At 35.0% G+C, this 27734-nt stretch overlaps 1 protein-coding gene across 1 annotated transcript in view; it reads left to right on the top strand.

The window, feature by feature from the left end:
* The window catches only part of fuss (SKI family transcriptional corepressor fussel), a 171468-nt gene that overhangs the window by 71912 nt on the left and 71822 nt on the right, over nucleotides 1-27734 (top strand). The window contains exon 2 of the mRNA XM_070112367.1: nucleotides 5133-5329. Within this exon, the coding sequence (XP_069968468.1) occupies nucleotides 5189-5329 (141 nt within the window). The 5' untranslated portion in view covers nucleotides 5133-5188. The remainder of the gene's footprint in view (nucleotides 1-5132; nucleotides 5330-27734) is intronic.

The raw sequence follows: 27734 nt of genomic DNA, 5'->3' as shown, positions 1-27734 counted from the left end.
GCTTTGATACTTACAAAGGCAAATTTCGGAATTTTATTTTTTACTTTTGGCCTATGAAATCGACCACTGTGCAATGTGATAGTTGGTAAAATCATAACCACGCCCACTCCCCCTTCTGTGCGAAACCACTAAAAGTTCGAGAACTCACTGAATAAATGCGCCAAAAACATTAAATTTCACAATCAAGATGGTATTAAAGGGCTGTATAGGAGCAGTTAAAAAAATTAGACAATAAGCATGGTACCGCCTACCTTTAGGGGAAATCCTTTATCTCAGGAATTACGTTACCAATTTCAACCAAATTTTGTGAATAACGTTATTTTGACTTTCTAATGTTACATTGTGGAAATGGGCGAAATCGAGCTACGACCACGTTTAATTGTCATGTATCTTAATTTTAAAGTCTATGTGATTCTTTCACTTTACAGTTAATAAATTGCACGCGAAATGTGTTTAAAGAATCTTACGTTCAAAAATTTACGAAATCGGACTATAACTTTTCAATTCCTCGATACTAAACCTTAGTTCCGAAAATCTCGATAAATTTCTGAGATACTCTTTCATGTTAAGGAACAGTTTGTATGGCAGCTAAAAGCTATAGTAGTACGATATCGGCGGCTCCGACAAATGAACAGATAGTTCGCGTATAAAGACAGACGCACATGTTAAATCGACTTAGCTCATCATGCTGATCATTTAGATATATTTTTTGTAGAACCTCTGACTAAGAAATCAGAAATCGTAATTTGTTAAAAATATGTCTAATTGACGCAATATTTTAGTCGTTGAATATATTAGATTTGACTTATAACTAGAAAGCAAAGAGGCAAAATAATGGGTGTAGCAAGTTCGATCAAGGCATCAACATTTTTACGTTTCACGTTTATGTTGTCACTATAGAAATTTTAAAATTCTCAAAAGTACTGATAGGTACAATAGTTGCAGGTTGCATATACAAAACTAACTATAGCTCTATCATATCATGGCTCAAAAATTGACAATTGTATAATTCTTTCCCACAATATGAAAATAAATTATACAACTAATGGAAATGCGTTTTATGTAGCAGGAATTTCAAAGATCGCAACATTTACAGTCAATACATATTAAAAAATTACAGCATGCTTTTCAGAAGCTAATAAGTAAAGTAATATTACATTCAGGGTTATTTTAATTAAATTTCAAACAATTATAGTTTTGATAAGTTATGCTAAGAAATGGTAAAATTTAAGAATAGTAAGACAGCGTTGCATATGAATCGGTATACAAATTTGACAATGAGCGTAAAATAGCCCACTTCTACGCCTACTTCGCATATAACACAATATTAAGTACCAACTGAGTCTTTCAGTGTATAGTATTTAAATCATGCATACATAAAGATATCGAAATACGTGTGGGACATCTTTTCTAAAAAGAGTTGAAATCGAAGTATAATTGCTTAAGCACTCAGATTTTGAATTTGGGCACCTTTATACAAAATATAATATTATATTATATATCGGTAAATTTATAAATCAAAATTAAAAATACTTTTTCTAGCCTTCATATACCTATTGTAATGATTTAAGATATTCTATCAAAATTAATTAATTAATGTATTATGCAAATGTTTTAACGATATACTGTAGTTTAATGTCAACAAATGGTGAAAGTCGCCTATGAATTACTCTATCCCCCGGTTGAATTTATATCGTTTATATATTATTTATGATTTTGCCCTACATATATAACCATTACCTATATTTATTTGTCGAATAACGAATATTGAATTGTATTATAAATAGTTATCAAAACCTGAAAATATTTACCGTCGGATTTTTGCAAATTGAGCGTATAAAGCTTCTTGTTGTGCGCGAATTTAACTCTTGCTCCCTACTTCAATTTGCAGGGCAATTTATCAAAGCGTTCTAAACATAAATTTCGAACACATGTGTAGTGGTGAGTTGACAGCTTCCGCTCTTTTCGGAATTTATTTTCTCGGAGATTGCAGCGTTACCTTGGACAATAATCCGTGCCGAATTTCTTAAAGATATCTCGTCAAATAAAAAAGGGTTCCATACAAGGAATGAAATTTTATACTCTCACATCATGTTACTACAGAGTTTAATAGTTTTGTTCACTTAAAGTTATATAATATATATATTGTATATAAATGATGAGACAAGTTGTAATCCCAGTGACTGTCTGTACGTGCGTCCGTCTGTCCGTGCTAGCGATAACTTGAGATATCTTGATGAAACTTGGTACGCATGTTACTTGGCACCCAAGGGAGATTGGTATTACAGATGGGCGGAATCGGACCATTGCCACACCCACTATACGTCATTTAACTAATAACTAAGCAAAAATTAAGATGCATAACTGTAATTTGGTACAGGAAATCGCAGTAGCTAGGGACACTTGTGAGCTAAAAGTGGGCGTGGCTCCGCCCCCTAAATGGTCTAAAGTACATATACAATACATCCAAACCTTTGAAGCTAAATTAACAAAACTTGTTGAGAAGAAGCCTTTTTAGCATCTCTTCATACAATGCACATCGGCCCAAAATTTTTTTTCTTAGTTTTATATAATTATAATAAATACAAATAATAATATTACCATCTCCCCCAAATGAAAAATATTTTGTAAAAAACAAAAAAATTGTTTGATTTGCTTTTGATTACATCTACATAGTTTGTTTATTAATTAAAGCAGCAAAATTAAATAGAAATAACTGTAATGATAATGAATTCAAATTAAATTACAATAGTAAATGAAAAAAAATTCGTAAATTATTCAAGTAACTCAAGAACTTATTTTAATATTGTAGAATTGACTTTTTTTGAAAGGTGCTTTTCTTGGCCAGTTATCAGAGGATCAGAGCGTAAGCGGTTAAGTTTTGATTTGTAGCCACCCGTGAGTTTTTTCGCCGATACATCTTAACGTCCTTATTCCTTGACTGAGCAGTTTCTTCAGAGAGCTCCCCAATTGAAACTAATACATATTGAATGACATCTGTTGCGTGAATCAAAATTGTATGCACTCAAGGAGGAAAATAATACCAGGAATACTTGGATGTTGTTCTCTTGCAATATTTAGACAAAATTTTCTAAATTTGTCCACAATAATTGTATTCCCGGATGATAAGGCTTGCAGTAATACTGCACAGTTTTCAATTAGCTGTTTTTCTATGCCAGCTATTTCAGCTAATAATTGGGCAACATTGAAAAATTTGCTTGCAGTGGTCCCATCATTTGGAGATCCACTACCACCTGTTTTTGATTTGTCAACAACTAAACCGAATTATTTTACGAGACTCGCCTTGAATATTTGTCTTTCTTCTCAGAAATCGTTATTTGTTTTAAGCCGCTTATTTGCCATTGTCTGAAGTCAAGCCTATAATAAACTCGAAGAAAATATTTAAAAAATCGCATGTAATCATATAATGGAGACAATCCAAATTCATAGCGCTCTCTTCGAACTTCGTTTTGGTAGCGTTATGAAAATGATAATAATGCCGAACAAAATGCAAATAATGTAAACAAAAAAACAAAATATACACTTAATGAAGAACGTACACATGCACATCTAAGTAAGACATCACCAAACTGCTTGGTAGAAACACTAGAATAACCCAGAGAGGGGCAAAGGTGGCAGCTAAATTTAATAATATAGACTAAGAAAATATTAACTCATATTAAAAAAAAGATTCATTTGAAAGCAAGACTTTAAAACAATGGGTAAACATATTATTAAATAAAAATGACTTAGTTATATAGTCAATATTCATTATAATTTAACTGAATTAAACGCGATTTAATATTAAAATTAAATTTTCTTAAGAAGGCCAAATTTAAAGCGTACGACTGGGTAGACCAAGAATGAATTTACTGTTTGTTTTATTATTCATTCAAGAAATAGCTTTGATACTTACAAAGGCAAATTTCGGAATTTTATTTTTTACTTTTGGCCCATGAAATCGACCACTGTGCAATGTGAAAGTTGGTAAAATCATAACCACGCCCACTCCCCCTTCTGTGCGAAACCACTAAAAGTTCGAGAACTCACTGAATAAATGCGCCAAAAACATTAAATTTCACAATCAAGATGGTATTAAAGGGCTGTATAGGAGCAGTTAAAAAAATTAGACAATAAGCATGGTACCGCCTACCTTTAGGGGAAATCCTTTATCTCAGGAATTACGTTACCAATTTCAACCAAATTTTGTGAATAACGTTATTTTGACTTTCTAATGTTACATTGTGGAAATGGGCGAAATCGAGCTACGACCACGTTTAATTGTCATGTATCTTAATTTTAAAGTCTATGTGATTCTTTCACTTTACAGTTAATAAATTGCACGCGAAATGTGTTTAAAGAATCTTACGTTCAAAAATTTACGAAATCGGACTATAACTTTTCAATTCCTCGATACTAAACCTTAGTTCCGAAAATCTCGATAAATTTCTGAGATACCGTTTCATGTTAAGGAACAGTTTGTATGGCAGCTAAAAGCTATAGTAGTACGATATCGGCGGCTCCGACAAATGAACAGATAGTTCGCGTATAAAGACAGACGCACATGTTAAATCGACTTAGCTCATCATGCTGATCATTTAGATATATTTTTTGTAGAACCTCTGACTAAGAAATCAGAAATCGTAATTTGTTAAAAATATGTCTAATTGACGCAATATTTTAGTCGTTGAATATATTAGATTTGACTTATAACTAGAAAGCAAAGAGGCAAAATAATGGGTGTAGCAAGTTCGATCAAGGCATCAACATTTTTACGTTTCACGTTTATGTTGTCACTATAGAAATTTTAAAATTCTCAAAAGTACTGATAGGTACAATAGTTGCAGGTTGCATATACAAAACTAACTATAGCTCTATCATATCATGGCTCAAAAATTGACAATTGTATAATTCTTTCCCACAATATGAAAATAAATTATACAACTAGCACCTTGTGACAAAACCTTGACATAAGTAATAAATACATAACTGTTGACATAGAATTGTTTGACGTTAGTTTTTTAATGGCGTCCAAAATAATTTCGTAGTTAATCATATTTCTAATATAAGTTTTTAGGAAAGAAATATACAATTTGTACGATTTTATGTATATATTTTTGACCTATTTTCAGATGACGCAAACTAAAGCATACATTACATATGTATTTGGGATTAACTTAAGGATACAATGAATAAAGTTCGCATAGCAAACTTCGTTTCAACTCCTGTGATCAATACAACGAGAGTCTCTACAACAAAAAAAACGAATGCAACATCGAAATCTTCAACTATGAACTGTCAAACAATGTCAACGGTAAATACTAATCAGGTAAGTTTTCTTTCAGAAATAGGAATTGAATTGAGCTTACTTACCTATAAGTTCACTATGACTTTTCAGATAAAATGGTTTGATTAAACCCTTCTCCAAAGTTACATTTGGCGGACTTACTTATTGGATTAATAGGTTTAGGTTTTCCGAAGGTTGCACCGTTTAATTAGCTTTGTGGGCTTTAGGAGTATACATATTTCTACAGCAAACGTTTGATCGTACATAAGTATATAAAATATTCTAAATGGAATTTTTTTGTTCAGAATGTTTTGCCTAAAATAGTGAAGTTTGCTATATACATACATTCTGCTAGTTCCCATTAACAAACAAAAAATATTATTTTCCCAAGTTGACTTCATGCTGCATAGGTGAAAATATACATAATATATATTGTATAATTTGGTGATATATCTTTACCACTGGATCACTCCTCCTAAAAATCAGCCATGATACGAGAGGTTTTCGTATTTCAGATATGCTTATACCGCAAACATATGACTTATGAGTACCACTACAGAGATTAAAACTCAAATGGGGTAATGCATGTCTACCATTCACATTTTTAAGTTAGGTAGCGCTATACATCAAGTGGGAACCACAATACAATCAGTCAGTCACTTTGCTAACAAATGTTCTACATAAAATCTGTCAAGGAATTGAATACTTGGTAAGAAGAACTTCCGATCTTCTCAAAGCTGCAAATAGTAATAACGCCAATGCTTTCCAAAAATACGATTTTGGGTCAACTGGAAGAACCGAAATCAGCAGTTACATTAGTAGTTATTCAGCGTATATTACAAAAGAAACAGTGCGTTCAAAAAATAACGTTTTCGTTTTTCAAAGTGTCGGTAGCATTTATTGGAAAAAATGTTGTTATTATAGAAAATTGTTGTGTTACAGCTGACATTTTTTCAATACTTGCTCCAATCTCCCGCGTTGTCTAATATAGCCTGACAACTTTGTCTACCTCCAGGTATACGGGAATTGCTGAATGAAATCTTGACGTTAAATATTTTAACCATATGAGTCACTTCAAAACCCCAAAGCCATGAGCAGAGAGGCTTAAATAAACAAGCACCTCTTGGGGGTGCTTAACACTCCTTTAAATAAATCTTTGTCTTTTTCTTAAAAATTTGTATTTTTTAAACGCACCAAATTAAACCAAAGACCAAATTCCTATTTTCAAATCTATTTTGATTGAAATATCTATTGATGTTTGCGGTATAAGCCTATCTAAAATACGAAAACCTCACTTGGTCTATGTAGTTCCCATAGGTATTTATGCGTTTTTTAATGTTTTTAATATTATAAAGACGGAAGTGCTCCAAAATGCATGTTTAACTTCCTCTATCAAAAGTTTTGTCGACATTTTAATACCCTTGCAACATGTTACTACAGAGTATAATAGTTTTGTTCACTTAACGGTTGCTTGTATCACCAAAAACTAATCGAGGTATGTAACAAGTTACAGTATATAAAAGACCAACCAATTTGAAATCCGAGTGACTGTGCGATAACTTGAGATATCTTGATGAAACTTGGTACACATGTTACTTGGCGCCCTAGGGAGGTTGACATTGCAGTTCTTTAAGGTTCCTTACTGACACTAAAAAATGGATGAAACCGGATGATAACCCCGATATAAGGGCTCATTCAAAAACTACTAATAAAACCTTCAATAAATTTATACGCCAGAGACATTTAATTTTACACCCGAGGTTGTACGAGAGGGCTTCATAGGATCCTTGGTCAAAATAAGGCGATGGGTATGGCACAGCCCACATTTAGGTGAAAACCCATATCTCAGGACCTACTCGACCAAATTTTATTTGTAATATTTCCTTGACATTCTTATGTTCCAGTGCGAAAAAGGGTGAAATCGATTATTTCACTTTCCTGAATTGGTGATTTCACTTATTTTTTCACCTTGGGTGCGGTGTTATACTCACTTGCACTATTGCACTACTTTTAGTTAAAAACTCTTTGATTAATTTCACTTCAATATATTTTTTGAAATTACTTTATAATATAACAAGTTCACTTTCTTTTATTTTTGTTTGTAAATAATTTATAATAAAAGTATAACAAGTTCACTTTCTCTTTTTTTTAAGCGACGAAAACCACTCTGCCAGATCGTTTTAATAGCGAATCTTACAGTTCACGGATGAAATCGAAAAGAGAGCCCGTCCCGGTCTGACTGGTCCCTTTTGATCATTCGGGTGGTGGAAAAGACGGTGGTTGAAGTGTGGGTGTATAGTGTGGTTGGTTAGTGATATGGTGTGTTATGTTGTGTTGTATGATGTTGTACGGTGGGTTGTGTGCTTAGTCGCAAAATGTCGCGGGATCAGAAGTCGCATGAACATCCCGGCCCCTCTAGTCGAATTAATTGCCTAGAGGTCTCTGGAACTGTTGCAGAGTGCTTAGTACGGCGTTCAATCCGCCGCGAGGGTGCCCCTCTGGATGGCTTCGCGCGATGTACTCTTTGGCGCTGGACGGGATTCCAATTTCCATTGTTATCTGTGCCGGTGACTGGTCTGCATTGTGGACGGATTTGCTCGTCGAGGGAATCGATGGAACAATGTGTGATGCGGTCGTTGGCAATATTGACACGATTCGTCGGTTATACAGTCAAAGGTGGAGTGACTATCTGCCAAGCAAGTCATACAATGGCCGTGGGCTCTGGCGATCTGTTGACGTTGAGCGGGTTTCATGTTTTTGAAAATGGTGCACCTCTTCAGGACGTGTGGTTGATGGCATAGACTGCACCGTGGAGGCAGATGCTCCTCAAACTGCTCCTCGTTGCTTGTTGCTGCAGATGATTGGCTGAGCGGACTCGTGGCGCTTTGCATCCTTGGTGCTTCGATGGGTGGAGGTGATGCTATAGGCGCAGCAATTACGAACCTCTCAGTCTTTGGAGTGCTGTGGATATCTTCTACGTCCATTTTTATTGGAATAGGAGTATATATTAAAATATTGTTTGGCTCATAATTTTGAATTATGATATTTATTGGTTGGTTTGAAAAATAGATATATATGTATATATGTTGTGGTTAATTTTTAATCTCATTTGTTAGAGTTAGGTGTGCATGTACGGATTATAAAACGGTAGCATTTCGAGTTAAACGAATTAATTGTATGTTATTTTTATTTATATTTATTCTATGCGCTTGTCTTGGCGAGGTTTGTGTAATTGGTTCTTCGGTGTTCGGAAGAAAACACAATTTTACTAATGATCGAGTTAGTATTCCAGTTTGTGTTCGTACATCTATTATTCTTATGTGACCATCTCGTCCCCGATGGACCTTTTCAATGCGGCCTAGGCGCCATTCGGTTGGAGGAAGGCATTCATCATGTATGATTACGCATTTGCTCGCATTTGGTTCCTTCTGAATCGTTTTCCACCGATGTCTCTTATGGAGATCTTTAAGGTAATCTTCCTTCCATTTATGGCTGAATTCATGATGAAGTATCTTAATTTTTTCCCATCGGTCTATTAAATTGAGTGAGTCTCCTTCTCCCTCAGGTATGGCGAGAAGTGAAGCTCCTCTGAGGAAATGTCCAGGTGTAAGAGCTGTGAAATCGGAGGGATCTTGAGAGAGTGGTAAGATGGGTCTTGAATGTAGGACGGCATCCTCATAATTGAATTTATGATTACCAGCCGTTTTCTTTAAATGTGACTTAAAGCTTTTTACATCTGATTCCCAGGGTCCGCCCATGTGGGGAGAACAAGGGGGTATAAACTGCCAATCGATTCCTTGTGGTGCATATTTTTTAACAATTTCTGGGGAGACTTCTTTAGTAAATTTAACAAACTCTTTCTCTGTGGCTCTTTGAGTCCGTGTTGTCCGACAAAGCGTGCAAATGCTGCGAGAAAAGCCACAGTAGACAGATCCGAACATAGCTCGAGGTGTACTGCCTTTGTCGTGAAGCATTCAAAGACAGCAACATACCCTTTTCTGAATGAGGAAGACCTTACAGGCCTTTATCTGGAAAGGTCCAGCAAAACCGACCCCACTAAAAGGGAAGAGCTGGTAAAGGGAAGAGCAAAATTGCGGCGTTCAGGTGGTAAAGCTGCCATGATCTGCGTGCGTATTTTAGCTTGTACAATGTGCATTGTTTACACATAAAAATCGATCTTTAATTCTAGTCGGACCGTTTGTTGCATCAAGCGATGCTCACCAGGTAATGTAAGTTGGTAAAGATATACTTGTATTAGAAATAAATGAGTAAAACGAGATTTCTCGGGAATAATAATGGGATGTCGCTCGTTATAACTAAGGCTGGAATTCACTAGCCTTCCATGTTCCCGGATTAATGCTTTAGTGTCCAAAAAAGAATTTAAAACGAGAAGAAGAAGAAGAAAAGAATTTAGATCGACTAACTTTGATTTCTCCTGAATGAAATAGCGAGTTTGTGTATATGTGATAAGGCTGAGCTTGGAATGTTGCAGGTCGGAATGCGTTAGCTGTACAGAAGGATTATTTGTTATTCCTTTAACCTTTTGTTTAAGTCTTTGGATAAATTTAAGCATGTAAGCGACTACTCTTAGTGCTTTTGGAAATGATGAAATCGATGTAATATATCATCTTCATCAGAAGTGATATGAAAATTTTCAATTCTCCGAATTTCAGGAGCTATTATATTGCGAGAGGGAGACTTTGGCCAAACTTCTTGTGATTCTGTTAACCACGTAGGACCGTTCCACCAGAGTGTAGTGCTGGTGAGATGAAGTGGTTTGCAGCCTCTTTTCCCACGAACCGCAGGATTATCTGCACTTGCAACATGTTGCCAATATGCTGGGCCAACTAAGTCTAATATTTGAGATATACGGTTAGATATATAAGCCTTCCAGGTATATGGTGGTTTTTCTAACCATGCTAAAACTATTCCTGAGTCTGGCCAAAGGTACATTTTGTGATTGGTTAGTTTCAGATGGGTTTGGATTGAAACTAGTTTTGCTAACAGAAGTGCACCATTCAGCTCGAGCCGTGGCAGGCTTAGTGTCTTTAGGGGAGCAACTTTGGCTTTGGCTACTAAAAGACGTAAAGATATTTTGTTATCATATTCAGTGCGTACGTAAACTGTTGCACAATACGCCTTTTCAGAGGCATCACAGAAGCCATGTAATTCTACATTATAGTCAGGTGCGAAATTTACCATCGAGGAATTCGAATTTCCGAGATGGTATGTAAATTGTTAAACGTATTGGTTTTACTTGCTCATCCCATTCAGTGCCATCTTGCCACAGTTCTTGAATGAGGATTTTTGCTCGAATCATTATTGGCGAAAGCCATCCTGCGGGGTCGAAAAGTTTTGCCACCGAAAAAAGTATTTGACGTTTGGTTATGGCGGATATTGCAGATATTGACTCAATTGTATATGCGAATAGATCTGTTATCGCATTCTATTGAATCCCAAGTGTTTTTGTAGTACTAATTTATTGCTTTGATCACTTGAGATAGTGATTCGCACGCTAATGAGAGATTGTGGCTACCTGATAGAATATCGTCAACGTATGTTTGTTTTATAGCACAGAAGTTGCTAAAGGCAAATTTGTTTGACATGTTTTTGCCACTTCATGTAATGTCCTAATGGCTAAATAGGGTGCACAATTGATGCCAGAGGTAACTGTTTTAAGTTTGTAGTCGCTGATTGGACTATTACTTGATTTTCGGAAGACTATACGTTGGAAATCTTGGTTATCTTTATGTACCAAAATTTGCCTATACATTTTCTCTACATCTCCATTAAAAACATATTTAAACATGCGCCAATTTAGTATTAGCAGCATGAGATCAGGTTGTAATGTTGGCCCTGTGTATAGTACATCATTGCATATGAGCATTTTTCCCACTGTTTTTTATTTACTTCATAGCTTGGAAGCAAATTGGTGAGCTGCGGTAGAACCAGAGAACTTAGAAGAGCGAGAAGGGGCAAATTGAATTTTGTATGATGCTCGATTGGACGGCTAACAGAGCTGAAAAATTGAGATCAAGTAGTTCAACATTTTCTATAGTATTTGTTGTTATTTAACAGAAATGAGAATTTATAACAACGTTCTCTAACAAAATACATATCTACCAATATAAAGAGAAAAATTAAATACTTTGAACAAAAAATACAAATGCAACTGCACATATGCATGATTATTTTTTGCCATATAAACGATTGTTATAATGAAAAATTGATAAAATATGAATTTTTTGCACAAATGCTACATTGATAATATGTGAAAGATTATGCAAGAAATGATATTTTACTATTTTCATAATTTTCTAATTTCAATTGTTACAGAATTAATAATTTATGTATGCACATATGTTCATCAATATGTTATATTATATCATATAATAATATAATCAATAAATACATGCGCGCGCACTGCTCTATATGTAAGTATGTATGTACAAATATGCGTATGGCATTGCAAAATAAGTAATGCATACGCACATCTACATAAGTATATACATATATATGCGTAGAAAAATACAAACATTGTTATACAAAAACAACACTTCTCTTAAATAGCATGAGCAGCGTAAGAAATCAATATGGGAGCCAAATTGAAAAATCCTAAATTTGTAGTAAATCACACAACAACAAGATTTTCATTCATGAACGCTAGCACACGTGCAATAAGCTAAGTCCTTTTATTCATAAAAGCAAACGCCTTACACATCTCCCCGAGCATGCGTTTGCCTACAAGCGTCTTTTCGCGACGGTGGCAAAAGCTAGAAATCATAAATTGAACAACTTTTTTATGTTCCCTCTAGAAGGGAAAAGTGACAACCCTGCAAGCCCACAAAACACAGGAAAAAGTGACAAAAGTGGCAACAAAGCTTTTGCCGATTTAAAATATTTTACAATTTCAACAATTTACAATGATTTGTGGGCAAAGCTGTTAAAACGGCAAGGGAATCGGTGACAATCGGCGAGCGTTCGTTTATTTTTCGGCACATCTCGGATTTTCTACCAACATCACAATGTTGTGACGCTTTGTCGCCGCGCAAGTACTTCGACAGATTGACTCTTTGACATAAAAGCAAAAAACGTGAGCTTCGATCATTGGTTGACCGTGTCAACGGAGAATTCACATCAAGTAATGAGTGTTTATATCTACATACATATGTTGTTTGTAGACAAATTTACAAATGATTTTCTTTCATATTTCTTTACATGTACACATAATATGCAAACGCCGACGGCAAAACACAATTCTGTGCTTTTATGACTCCATAATTGTGTCAAGTACATGATCTATTTTAAGAAATACATCAAAAGACTTTATTAGTAATAATTTAAAAGTATTTTGATATATTTCTCATAATAAAGTAAAAATAAATTAACATAAAATAGTTTAAAAATTAATAAATAAAATAATATTTCAATAAAAGGAAATATATTTCAAATAGCATATCAATATTCCCAGTTTGGCATACATATTATATTCTCTTCAATATTCGCCGGTTGGTTATGTAAAGAGAGCGTATGTGTACAGATTCACCGCTGTTATAAAAGCGAGAAATGTTATTTGTTTCTCCTGCGTATGGGGTGAACTCCTTGATAAAATTTTACAAATGTTCGCTGTCGAACCTGCACCTACTCGTTCTTCTAAGTTCTCTGGTTAGACAGCCATCAACAACGCGTGACCACAGCTCGATAACTTGAGTGGAAATCACAAATGCAACTCTGTAGAGTTATTTATAAAGCAGGTGGCAACATTCAAACTACACTATCTGTCATGCTGACGTACCTTCATCTTCCCTTTTCCTCACGCATCGTCCAGCTGTAAGCACGTCTTCACTATTTTTGTAGGTAATCACATTATATCATTTATTGGAAAGTAACTAATTGAACATCGTTGTGGACATCCCACATATTGGTGACGCCGACGCAAGCAAAAATGGCCGAAGAGAACGCGCTAAATCAGTTGGCAAAAAATTTGCAGCCTCGCAGCGTATAAGTTGCTAAAGTGTCCATCAAAACTCTACCATTCTGGCACGCAAAGCCAGAACTTTGGACCGCACAAGTGGAGTCACAATTTATTGCTGCAAGTATCACACTGTCGTGGCCGCAATAGAAAGCAACGTGCTAGCACAAATATGTGACATTATTTTCAATCCACCGAACAGCGACATGTACCCTACACTACAAGAACAAGAGCTTAGTGACATGCGCCCATCACAACTCTTGCGCGAGATGCGTAGTTTAGTAGGCAGCGAAATAAGCAATAACATACTCAAGTCTATTTGGATGAATCGGTTACCTTCCAACATGCGACTAATAATTTCCATCAGCAACGATCGCCTAGACAAAGTAGCTCTGCTCGCAGATAAAATAAGTGAGGTTAGCGACACACCACATATACACGCGGTTGAAGCCCAACACACAGCCACACACGTATGGCCATGTTAATGGAGTGACGTGTTCCTTTTGTGGTAATAGTAATGAAAATGATCTACACATTTTTTTCTATTGCCCGCGATATAATGTGCAAAGGACCTTGCTAGAACAACAGATAGCAGAACCCGTTTCACCGGATAACTTAGTACCACATATGCTGCGGTCTCAGCAGGTGTGGCTCGCTGTAAAAGACCTGGCCGCAAAAGTTCTAATAGAGCTGAGAAGAGCAGAAGGGCTGCGAAAGAGAGAAATTTGAGCAATAAATAGAGTATAAGTACACTGAGATGAAAGAGCCCATAGGCTAAGCTAACCTTGCGAAGAAATACTTTGCGGTAGTTAGGCAAGGTACATACGAAGCTGACGGAGTTAAGGGTTTAGCACGTAGGCGTACCGCTGCGCGAGTTCGGCATATTAAATAATATGGACCGGGCGTGGTCCCGAAAGAGGTGCACTTAGCGTACGGTATGAATCGTGCATGCTGTCACTAGTGGCAGTATCTTTCAGAAGATTCCCCCTTCGGATACCAAAAAAAAAAAAATAAAAAATAAAAAAACACAGCCACACACGCGCAATTCAACATTGAGCAACAACTGGCTGAGATCACAAAAGAAATCACATCGATAAAAGCAAACATAAATCGTCGATCTAGAAGTCGAAGCAAGAACCGTGCTTCGTCACGCTCCGGCACGCAAAACAACAGGCTCAACAACGAGCCGAAGTCAGCGTTATTCCACCGACGCAACAACAACGTAGACATCCTGACAAAAGTAACTACCTCTACACAGCAATCAGGTCCACCATAAAAACTTACGGTGAAAAAGTCATGCACGTTAATTTGCGTCTACGCCGCCAATTTTGCTGGAATTTCATAGTTGCCGATGTATCACAAGCCATCATCGGAGCGGATTTTTTATCGCATTTGAACTTATCGGTCAACCTACGACAACGAAAACTCATCGACGACATCACAAGCGTTAGCAAACATTGTTCAGTGTCAGCTAATAATGAAGTATTATTGAATTTATCATGCATTAACAAAAATCAACCATTCCAGGATTTGCTGAGAGAATTCAAAGACATCACAGTCGAAAATTTCACGACCAATAAACCACAACACCTGGTCACACATCACATCGTCACCAAAGGGCCACCAGTTATCTCCAAACCGAAACGCTTATCACCTGAGAAACTAAAATCAGCAAAAGCCGAGATACAGTTCATGCTAGATGCAGGCATTTGTCTTCCATCTCGCAGCCCATGGGCCAGCCCATTACACATGGCGAAAAATAAAAACGGCGAATGGAGAAAGTAAGGACCTACTTATTATTATAATTTAGATTTCCTGGCGTAGCGCGGTTTTTGATATCTTTCGGGGATGATCCAATAGGGATGATATGCTTCCTAAGTGTCGTTTCGGCCATTTTCAATATGTCATGATCTGTAATTTTGTTTCATTTTATTTAGTAATGTTTACAATTTCATCATGGAAAGATATACGGAAGAGCAATGTTTATAAATTATATAATTTTATTATCAAAATAATCGTTTTGCATCTGCAAGTTTTAGTGATCTTATGCCATTTTATGGTCGTAATAATCGTCCACCTGTGCTTGATATTGGTGTGTAAATGAACACAATTTTTTATGGCCGCAAGTGGAAGAAGTTGGTCTTGACAACATCTGGTTCCAGCAAGACGGGGCTGCGTGCCACACACCACTTGCAACAACCGAATTATTGCAAGAAAAGTTTGGAGATTCGATTAGTTAAAAAAATTGTGACATTAAATGGCCTCCAAGAAGTTGTGATTTAACACCATTAGACTATTTCTTGTGGGGTTATTTGAAGTCATTGGTAAGAAAATTGGGATCATCAAATTCCTTCTTGCAAAATAATTCGTGGACGTCATTTGAATGGAGTTAGATATCAAAACCATATTCTGAACTTAGTTGTATCGATTGTACTTCATATTAAATAAAACAATTTGAATTTCCTTAACAATAAGTGTGTTTTTTTTTTTGGAAGAAACCATATCACTCTTATTGAAAAACCCTTTACAATTGGGTGAAACATGGAGTTTAGAGTTGATAACTCTACTTTTAAACAGATACAATAATAATGATACAAATAAATAATTCGAGTGTTTCATGGAGTTTTCACAAAGTCGGTATTTTCCGGAGGTCAATAGACGTACGACAAAACTGAACCACAGCTGGGAAGAAGAAGAAGAGAGAAGTTATATCCACTTGTGAATATTAAAATATCGACTTTTTTAATTTGTATATAGAATGTAAATAGGCGAAAATATTTTGCAAAAAATAGAAGTTGATCAATTTCGAATTTTGCCAGCTCCCTCCAACTCCTTGGCTATAACGACAGCGGATATTTTGGGGTGTTCCTTTATAGTCCGAGTAACTTTACTTTAAGCCTAGAAATTGTAAAGATCACTACCATCAAGTCCAAAAAAATTTGTTTTATTGAAAATTTTGCCTATTTCATGAGTACTTTTATTCTCTTGTCAATATTAAACTATCAGAGCCTGAAAATCTTAAGATGATTCTTTATTTATAAGTTTTTCTTCAAAAACTTCTTTTACCAAATATTACAGTAAGACCATACGTAAATAATACCAGGCAAAAATAATGGTACCAAACGTAAGGATGCAAGTTTTTTTTGGTTTCTCACAAACGAAATATTTTATCTTTTTGCAATGGTTAACATCAAAATTGATTTTATATTAAAATTGTAATAAAAATACACAAGTTTCTGTATTGTTTTAAGTTACAGTATTGTTACTCTTGGTAGCAGCTTAAAGGATGAAATAATTTAAGAGAAAAGACTCTTCAAAGTCAAAACTTCTCTCTGAACACGTTTTTTTGGTAGACTGTATGTTCCAAACCTCTACAGCTATATCAACCAAATTTGCTAAGGAAAAAAAAATTTTCGTACTTTTATTCTCTTGTCAATATTAAACTATCAGAGCCTGAAAATCTTAAGATGATTCTTTATTTATAAGTTTTTCTTCAAAAACTTCTTTTACCAAATATTACAGTAAGACCATACGTAAATAATACCAGGCAAAAATAATGGTACCAAACGTAAGGATGCAAGTTTTTTTTGGTTTCTCACAAACGAAATATTTTAACTTTTTGCAATGGTTAACATCAAAATTGATTTTATATTAAAATTTTAATAAAAATACACAAGTTTCTGTATTGTTTTAAGTTACAGTATTGTTACTCTTGGTAGCAGCTTAAAGGATGAAATAATTTAAGAGAAAAAACTCTTCAAAGTCAAAACTTCTCTCTGAACACGTTTTTTTGGTAGACTGTATGTCCCAAACCTCTACAGCTATATCAACCAAATTTGCTAAGGATTATTCGTTTCAGCACCTCCTTAAACGGTGTGATGATGGGTGAAATCAGATAGTAAGCATGCCTACTCTCCATATGACGGTTATGTTAAAACTAGTAAATGCGCGATAACTTATAAGTGTATACGCCAGAAGAACGAAAGGGCTTTATAGGATCTCATGAAAAAATTCGACAATGGATGTGGCAGCGCCCACATTAAGGTGAAATTGTACATCTCAAGACCTAATCGACCAATAAGGGACGAACAAAAACCACGCCTACTTCCTATATAACACATTTATAAATTTCATCTGTATCTTAAACTTTCCAGTACACAAATCAAGCTACAATGAATGTATCAAAATAAAACTTTACACATATAGTGCCTTTAAGGTTTGACTTCTCATGACTAAAAAATGTCAGAATCGGACTATAACTGGTCAAGCCCCCAGATACCAAATGTAAAGACCCCAGTTCTTATTGGGAGCTGTGAGGTAATAATTGAAATTCGGAAAGAGTCCTCCGCTGATAATAGTACACCTGTATGTCACAAATGGGTTGAATCGGATCGGGAAGTTGCCTTATATATTTTACCAGAATTGCCCAAAGACCCTAAATTATTCCTTTTCTGAACTGCTAACACTGGTAATTTTTTCAATTTACCGGCTCTCTTCTAGTTTGTGATAACAATACGGTACGATTTTAAACTCTTTCAAGTGTTCTTAATTTTTCCAAAATTTAGGTCTTATGAAAAATACGACAGTCAAATGACAATGTACGAACTGACCTTATTAGTACCAAACTAAACTAAAAACTCGTTGTCTTTTTCCGAAAAATAACAGCAAATCAAATATCAAAATGTATTCAGGTTGGCGTACATAACTGGATGCGTGAGTTTTGTTAGATTTACCTATGTGATTATTGGTTTATGTTGCCTTTTCTATTTTTGTACTCTTGAAACATGTTTCTACAGAGTATAATAATCCAGTTTACCTAACGGTTGTTTGTATCGCTTAAAAATAATGGAATAAGATATAGAGTTATATACAATATATGTAAATGATCAAGATAATAAGACGAGTTGAAAGCCGAGTGACTGTCTGCCTGTCTGTCTTTCCGTCTGTGCAACCGATAACTTGAATATAAATAAAAGTGAGATCGACCACGCCCACAAACGCCTTAATCAAAAACCTGTAAAATGCTAGAGCTACAAAACTATCGATAGTCGGACCACTCGATAGATTCAAAAAATACTATAGATAATATCGATAGTTTTCTCCTTAAACCTACTTACTATCCGCTGTTTTAAATTAAGAGACCATGTCTTTGTACACTTCATTTTTGTGAAATAATCTTTGGTTTTTTATAAAATAAAAATACAAAAAAATTAATAAAGTTACATATGTCCACAACTTTTCATGTTATTATATAAACTGCCCTGAAAGCTGACGAGTTTTAAGAAGGTACATAAAATAAGAATGTGTTGATGTGTTTAGTCTTTAGGGCTGGTTTTCTATCACATATTAGCGTGGCTAAAAATTCTCTCCGACTCTCTAAAATTAAAATTATTTAATGTCATATCCCTTTATATTCACTGTAGGTAGACTAATGCTTTGGGTGTACAAGTATGTATGAGCATTAGGGTGGGTCAGTAAAAAGAATGTTCTTGTTTAGATACCTCTAACAAAGGCTCTCCAAGTATCAGCTCATAGTTGTAACGGAAAGGTTCTCCGCATTACCGTTATCTATTTTTTTTATGATCGAATAGAAATATTCATATCTCATTTTCAACTACTTGAAGACTTATTTCGTTTCATGGATTTTGTGTTGTGTTGGTTTAAATAATTTTTTGATTACGTTAAAAATAAACACAAAAAACAAAAATAGAGAAAAAAAGACTTTTTGGTAGAGTAGTAAATTTCCTACAAAACTTAGAACTTTGTAATTTAAAATGGTGTTTTTCTTTATAAATTTGCCTCGCAACATGTTGCTAAAGAGTATAATAGTTTTGTTCACCTAAAACTACTCGAGATAGATATAGGGTTATATATAGGAAAGATCAGGATGAAGAGGCAAGTTGAAATCCGGGTGACTGTCTGTCCGTCCGTCCGTCTGTGCAAGCTGTAACTTGGATAAAAATTGAGATATCTGAATGCAACTTGGTACACATGTTTCTTACTGTAGGACGGTTGGTATTGCAGATGGGCGTGATCGGACCACTGTCACGCCCACAAAACGCCATTAATCAAAATACAAATAAGCTCCACAATAAGATACAATACTGTTATTTGGTATACAGGATCACATTAGGAAGGGGCATCTGAATGATTTTTTTTTAAAGTAGGCATGGTCCTGCCCCTAACCTAATAGGTTTAGTGTGCATATCTCCTAAACCGCTAAAGCTATAATAGCAAAATTCACCTCTATCGACAGTGTAAAAACGGATGACATTGGCTACAGCCTACCCCGCCCACTCCCCATATAACGGTACTGTTAAAAGCTACTAAAAGTGCGATAAGTCCAGCACTAAACACGCCATAGACATTAAATTTTATCATTGGGAAGGTATGAGATGACTTTATAGGAACCGCGTTTAAAATAAAACAGTGGGCGTGGCACCGCCCATTTTAGGTGAAAACCTTTATCTTGGGATTTGCTTAACCGATTTCACTCAAATTCGGTACGAAACATTTTCTTATATTTATAGTTAGAGTCCGAAAATGGGGGAAATCGAATTACAACCACGCCTATTTTAAATTGCATCTTATTCTTTCACTTTCCAGTATGCAAATCAAGCAACAATGATTGTATCAGGGTAAAATTTTGCGTGAATAATGTATTTAAAGTATAGCACCTTGTGACCAAAAATTGTCTTAATCGAACCTAAATTGTTCAAGCCCCTAAGTACTGAATATGTAGACCCCAGTGCCTATAGTTGACTTTTTACCGAAAATATCGGTCAATTGTAAGAGATATAATTGAAATTCATATAATCGAATAAATAAATGAAACTCTCGATAATAGCATTTTTTTGTGTTAAAAATGAGTAGAATCGGATCAATTGGTATAAGTAAAAATAAGAATATGTTGGAAAGAGTTAAAGTTTTCAAAACTTCTGAAACGAAGGGACTGCCCTATGAAATGACACTAAAAACTTCCGCCAAATATGTAATTACAGTGAATCTAAACACGTGCGATGGCTTAGTTAACCCTTATGTTAGTAACGGGGTAACCACCGCTGTGTATTTGTGTTAATAGCTAAAAAAATTCAATATTTCATTTTAAGCTCTCAAATCGTTGTTTTTTAACTTAAAAGAAAGCTATTTGTGAGTTCATTTAACTGTTTTTTTTTATTTTTATTTTTAAATAAGCTTAAACTCTAGCCATCGCCCTATTAGCAACCGGGTACCCGGGTCCACAGTGGAATGCATAGGAAAAAAATTGTATATAATTTCTATTAATGTATGCAACTAAATTTTATTAAAAAAATATAGAAATATTACAATTTTTTATATTTAATGACATTGAACACATTTTACACGATTAACTGAGCGCTCGTCACACACAGGTTGGGACAATTGGCACAGGTCTTACGGGTCTTCGCCGTCTTCTTATTGGCAAAGCAGTGCAGACATGACAAGATCCTATTACTTTTTTTCCGGTTTTTTCTTTTGGAGTCTCTGGACCAGGATTTATCAGGACTGTTTCTGTCAGTATATGGCCTGATACACTTTCAACAATCTTTGTTGAGAAGTGGCGCATTACTTGTGGATTCCCCGTGCGATGTTCAATCATCGGCAATGCTAGTTCTTCACTTAGTTTACGCATAAATTGACGACGTTCTGTCGTTTTTTTGACAATCATTTTATTATTTTCATAATAAATTATATATGCCGCAAGTGAAGAAATATCTAGCATGTTGAAGAACATTGCCATTGGCTATCTCGAAGATCGTCGTTGACTAGTGTATCTCCGCACCATTTGGTCCATTGTGTCAACTCCAGCTTTATATTTATTTTACAAATTTATTATTTTTGGTTTTCGTTTAGCGTCATCACCAACTGATATATCAGAATGCATTGTCGATATCAGAATGATAATTATTTTTTTTAGGAACGTAGGAACACATGGTAACCTTTTCGTGAAATCCAAAAACTGTCGAATACTGCTCCCGTGTCTTATGCGCTCCCATAACACTGGGGTTGTAAGGTTTATTCTTTTTAAGCGTGCCAATAATATTAATATTCCACGACAACAAATGGTTAGCAACTGGTACAGTACTAAATAAGTTATCCATGCAGATGTTTCTACCACTACCTCGGTACGGAGCCGCCAATTCTTTCACTACTCTTTCACCCTGATTTTTTTCTCGAGTATTATCTGTTTTACCAGTGTAGATAATCGCTTGCAAAGTATATGCGTTTTCTGGATCACAAATCCACCAGATCTTTATACCATACTTAGCTGGTTTCGATGGAATATATTGAGTAAATCCAGTGCGACCGTCAAGTTAGCTGTTGGTTTGTACATCTGAGCTTAATTTGAATTCAACATTGTCCACACATCACGAATTGGAGCTGTCTTGTCTTCTTTTTTACGTTCACTTCGAGTATTACCACCGTCTAATCGAAAAAAACGCAGAACATTATGGAATGTCGTCAATCCCATCGTCGCGCCATACAGCGGATAAGAATTGGAGTGCCACATGTCAAATGTATGATCTGTATAGAAATTAGTTAGAGAGATAGATAGATTAGAGAGTTTGGATGGTTAGCATTGTACTCTTGGAAAATTGTTTCAGCTTTTTTATTAGTGTGACGGACGATTATATCAACCATTTCGTAGGTAAAAATTTGTTTGAAAGTCTCGCTAATTGACAACGTTTCCGTACTGCGATGAGGCCCACTCCGCTGGCGTACAACATTATGAGCTGCGGTCTGATGCTGAGTTGGTGGAGTTTTGTTTCACACTATTTTATCTTTGGCAATAAAACTCCCAGATGGTTCTTGAGCTCTTCCTAAAATAATAATAACAACATTAATTAGTTATTTAAGAAAAATAATTATTATTTCAATCATTGCTAAGAACAAATATTTTACTACCTTCAGGCTCAGCTGTTTCTACTTCATTGTCATCATCCTCACTCTCGCTACTCTCAACTTCTTCTTCTACTGCTGAATTCTCTTCAGCGATTTCTTCTGTATCTTCAGAATCTTCTGGTTCGTCACGCACTGAATTACCTTGTTGATTTTGATGTCTAGCTCTATTTGCTGAAATCCAGTCTTTGTCATCGCTATCAGAAACCCTACTCGAATCACTGTCGTGTTCTCCAAGTAGTTTCCTTAAGTACTCATTCTATTCGGTTGCACTTAACCCAATAAATTAAATATTATGTGATATACGTCGTAAATAAGTATAACTATATTACACAAAATTAAATGTAATTAAGATATTTAAAAATGTTAAATATATGTAACGTTTACTTACCGAGGATAGTCAGCTCTCGATAATTGTTCCATAGCTTTATTTTTCACTGTCAAGAGAACACCAAATGAAACCCGTCTGATCCCACCAACAATCTGTTACATACTAAAACAAAAAATAACCTTGAGTTTTTCTTTCTCTCTCGAACGGCATCTGCTCGCCTCCGGACAATAAAAGCCGGCCGACTACCTGGGGTGTCCCAAATAGGTTTCAGATGTTATTCACGATTCTACGTTGCTATTATTTTTTTTTTCTTTAAATTGTCACTGACTATTAATATTTGAATAAAATTTTTTTTTAAATAAAATAAACAAAATTTTTAATACTTAGTACCAGGTTGCTAAAAGCCGTCGGTAAAGTTGGATATTAACATAAGGGTTAATGGGGCAGCTGGACAACTTATGCAAATTGATTTCCATTGTTCTTTTTCAACAACTCTGTGAACTAAATTTTTGGAACCTTCTGTTGGTTTGATAGGACGATCAAAAAAGCCTCATCCTCAGTTTCTGGACACCAATTGAAAAAGTTCTAAAATCTATTCAATATAAAAGAAATGAACAAATCTCAATTGAATGAACTGTTCAGTAAAAGTCAGGGTGCCACATCTAACAAAGTTGTTGTTCATACTCGACCCAGAATGCCCAGAGCTTCAATATATAATATGTCGCTTGTAGTCTAGCTACTTCTGCAGAAGGTCTATTCATCATAGGAAATTATATTCCTCCTAACAAATTTTCTGAATCGAATCCTGTGTTTAAGGAACTGAGTGAACACAAATAAAGCTCTGACAAAAAGTTTCAATTTTATAATTTCCCGAACATCAGAACATCAAATTTTATTCCATAATGTTCAGAGTCTTCACGCTCACATTAATTATATAAAAAGCGACTATTTGATGTTATCTTGAAATATTTTATGTTTTGTAGAAACTTGAAGTTATCCTTGCGAAAGTTTTGATATACCAGGATTTACTCCAATTAACGAGCTGAGGATAGATATCACGGAAACAAGAAATAAACGGGTCTGTTTCGATATTAATATTCTGGTTCTATACAGAAATTTAGCTTTCTCTGTCAAACATTTAATTGTAGAACTTCAGGAAGCCCTTACCTCTGAGTTATGCAATCAAAATGTGCTAATTGTTGGAGATTTTAACTATTGTTTAATGTCTACAGGGACTACAATAAGAAATCTGCTCCAAGAAAAAAACTTTAGCTCCCTGTTGGTGTGGAATATTCAACTACATCTGCCGTTACACAAATTGATTATGCAGAGATCCTTCCCATGTTAATGCAATTACTTTTGAGACAGTACAGAGCTATCATGACAGTATTTGTGTCTCTATTTCGAACTAAAGTTTTCAGACTTAGAGCAATAGTTCTTAATTTTTAATCGAATTAGATGGCAGTAATTTTTAAGACAATATAAAGAAAAATATGTAAATAATCTAACTAAGAAAATTTAATTTATCCGAAAGATAATCTTGTGGCATTACATTTTAAACATGATTTCTGGCTCGGACTTAGTCCAATTTTCGATGACTTTTTCCAACATTTTTGGCCGTATATCGGCAATAACACGGCAAATGTTGTCTTCCAAACTTATGCGCATAGACCAATGACTTTACATAACCCCACAGAAAGTAGTCTAGCGGTGTTAAATCACAAGATCTTAGAGGCCAATTCACAGGTCCAAAACGTGAAATTAGGCGGTCACCAAACGTGTCTTTCAATAAATCGTTTGTGGCATGAGCTGTGTGACATGTTGCACCGTCTTGTTGGAACCATAGCTCCTGGACCTCATGGTTGTTCAATTCAGGAATAAAAAAGTTAGTAATCATGGTTCTATACCGATCACAATTGACTGTAACGTTCTGGCCATCATCGTTTTTGATGAAGTACGGACCAATGATTCCACCAGCCCATAAAGCGCACCAAACAGTCACTTTTTCTGGATGTAACGGTGTTTCTACATACACTTGAGGATTAGCTTTACTTCAAATGCGGCAGTTTTTTTGTTGACGTAGCCATTCAACCAGAAGTGCGCTTCATCGCTAAAAAAAAAGAACTTAGTGCGCGATACGTATTCCGCACAGAACCATTATTTTCGAAACAAAATTGCACTATTTGCAAGCGTTGTTTCGGCGTGAATGATTAAATAGTATAAGGAGAAAAAAAATATAATTGAATATATCTATAAGAATCTCTATAAAAATTTATGATAAATGTTGTAAATATTATATACAAATTAATATGATAATATAATTTTTAAAGTTGTTAATATTGATTATTTTCAAGCTAAACATCTGTAATAATACCGATATAATAAAAAAAAATGTGTATTCATTATCAGAAGACGATTTCTCTTCATACTTCTCAATACAGTTGTAATGTATTCTATATTAAATCAATTATAAGCGTATACAAAAAAAAATTTGAGTAAATTTAGTTTACAAATTGCTCCAATTAATTTCACTGTGAATGTAAATAACTGAGGCAACAGTTCCTACTTCTAATTATAAAAATATATAAAAAATCTAGTATACCATTTAACTTTGTAAGAATATAAAATGTTCGTTTACATCCGAGCTTATCCTTTCCTTACTTGTTAAAATTATTAGCTTCATGAATAACTGAGGATTTGTCCAGCCGCCAATTTAGAACATTCGAAATTCGTACCTAAATGTAAATATTTCCACAACATTTTCTCTAAGTTTCTATGAGTTTCTTAAGGCCCAATTAACAATTCTAATTGAAACTCTTGTGTACGTGTGATCGTTCCCACCTTTCTTACGCATTGGTCTTATGAGTGGCACGGTGTGTATGTGTTAGTTTCCGCGCTAATTCCTTCAATGTATTGAATTTCCGTAGCCGTGAATAGCCGGAATGTAATCCAAAATTAGACTTAACATTTGGTATAACTAGACTATAAATATGTAACTTTATTAAGTGCAATCTTGCAATTTCATACAAATTGTTGGTAAAACTAGTTAGGGCATTAACCATCGATAGTCAAAGTAAACTATCGATAGTGAGACAAAAATAAAACTAACGATTGCTTTGCAGCTCTATAAAATGCTATAACTTAGCTCTAAATTGACGCCGGTATTCGGGCAGCAGTCTCAGGTCACTTGTAGTGACTTTTCGGTATTCTAGTGAATTTGTCTCGTCTCTAATTAAGCCAAAATAGTACCAAATTTTTAAGTTTTCGAATAAGTCACTGCAATCATTTTGTGAAGATGGAGAAAAATATTGCACTATTTTATATTGAAATGAAAAAAAAGAGGAGGAAGAAAAGTGATGCATCAATAATTGTAATACTAGTGAATAATCAGCAAGTTGTTTGTTTTTTAGCTATACTCGCAGGCGCGATTTGGTGCAAATGCAAATGCGAGATAGGTAAGACCCGTTTTGTAAGAGGAAAATACGTTTAGGAAATTCTTTCGCTTGCTGGGTCCTGGTAGTAGAACTAAAACTTCATAACCAACAAAATTCGGCTATTGAATTTGAGCTTCGAGTAAGTTAAACGTCCATTTGTTCACATAAAAAGGTCACCGTTGAAATAAATATTTATTTTCATTTTAGTTCATTTCTGTTCTATATTTCCTTTGCAATAGCTTATACCAAAGTTGTGTCGGAAATGGGTTTCTTTCGGTTATGAGCCAAGCTAGCGAATTTCGCAATATGAACCACATTTGTAAGCATGTAAGCGAAACGAAACATCAGAAAGTAATCCCGAAATCGACGGAGGAATACAACCGGGTTAAAGTAGGGTAAATTCAATCTATAAGAAGTTCAAAGGAAAATGCATGCAAGTTAGGTTTTTTTACAGTATTCATACCAAATTTGGATTAAAAGGTTTTATCAGTCACCGACTATCCCTAGTGCCGAGCAGACGTGTTTTTTTTCCTTTTCGTTGTCCTCTTTTCCGCCTGAGCGGAAGCACGGTTTCTATTTGTGTTATAGTTACTTCACATTGTGTTTGTATATATATATATAGTAATTACAAACTTATAATTTGGGACATAAGAAACAATGGCCCTCGGGCCACTCAATCTTGGGGATAACAGATTTGCCTTGCTGGCGTCTGACACCCAATTAAAACGAAAAAATATATAAAAAAAAACAATTTGAGCCTTTTTCTAATCTTACAGAAATAGAAGTGAAAAATCCTAAATACGTTGTAATATCGTCCGTAGATATAAATAAACCAATAAATAAGTATAATTGCTTTGCAATTCATTCCGCATTAAAATTAGTATGCAAATACATCATGAAAATCACAGAACTACGCGACGCTGTCTTTGCCTATTCAAAAAATAAATTTTTACGCGGTGTCTGTAAAGTGAATTCAAAATACCATTAAAAACTCAATTATATTAATGGTACAATATATGCCCTATACCTAATCGACCTAAGTGAAGAGGAAATCATTAAGAACTTATCTGACCAAGGAGTTGTTGAAGTGTACAAATTTTCCAAAAATATAGTTCTGATAAGTACCAAATTCTCAACCAAATAGATCTCACATGGCATTTCGTTAAGGTTAGACTATGTTTTCCAAACCCTATGCGATGCAAAAGCTGCGGGAAATTACTTGTAAATCATACTGCAAAACGCTGTAACAACCCAAAAATATGCAATCGCTGCAATCGCTGCAATCTACCTCCCCATAATCTTGAAACTGCGATTTATTTGACCCTGAATCTGCAAGAATATATATATGTATTTAGGTAATTGTATAGAAAATTGTTTGTACCACCATGTGGTTCGCAAAATACTAAACCAATACTTTCCATCATTTCAAATTAAAACTACCGTCAACCTCGACATTGAACAACAGCGATCCGTGGCAGCTAGCTTAACCGAGTGTTGGAACACCTTGTTCATGCCACTAAAAATACGACATGTTATAAAATGTTCCTGATTAAGCCATTGGATTATACACTACAGCTATGAGCGAAATCGGACTACAACCACGCCTATTTCCCATATAACACAGTTTTAAATTGCATCTTATTCTTTCACTTTCCAGTATGCAAATCAAGCAAGCAGTATGGCACCTTGTGACCAAAAATTGTCTTAATCGAACCAAAACTGTTCAAGCCTGAATATGTGGACCCCAGTGCCTATAGTTGACTTTTTACCGAAAATATCGGTCAGTTGTAA

The sequence above is a fragment of the Bactrocera oleae genome, chromosome X (genome assembly GCF_042242935.1).
Source record: "Bactrocera oleae isolate idBacOlea1 chromosome X, idBacOlea1, whole genome shotgun sequence".
NCBI lineage: Eukaryota > Metazoa > Arthropoda > Insecta > Diptera > Tephritidae > Bactrocera > Bactrocera oleae.
The sequence above is the reverse complement of the archived record's forward strand: the minus strand, read 5'-3'. Positions and strand labels throughout refer to the sequence as shown.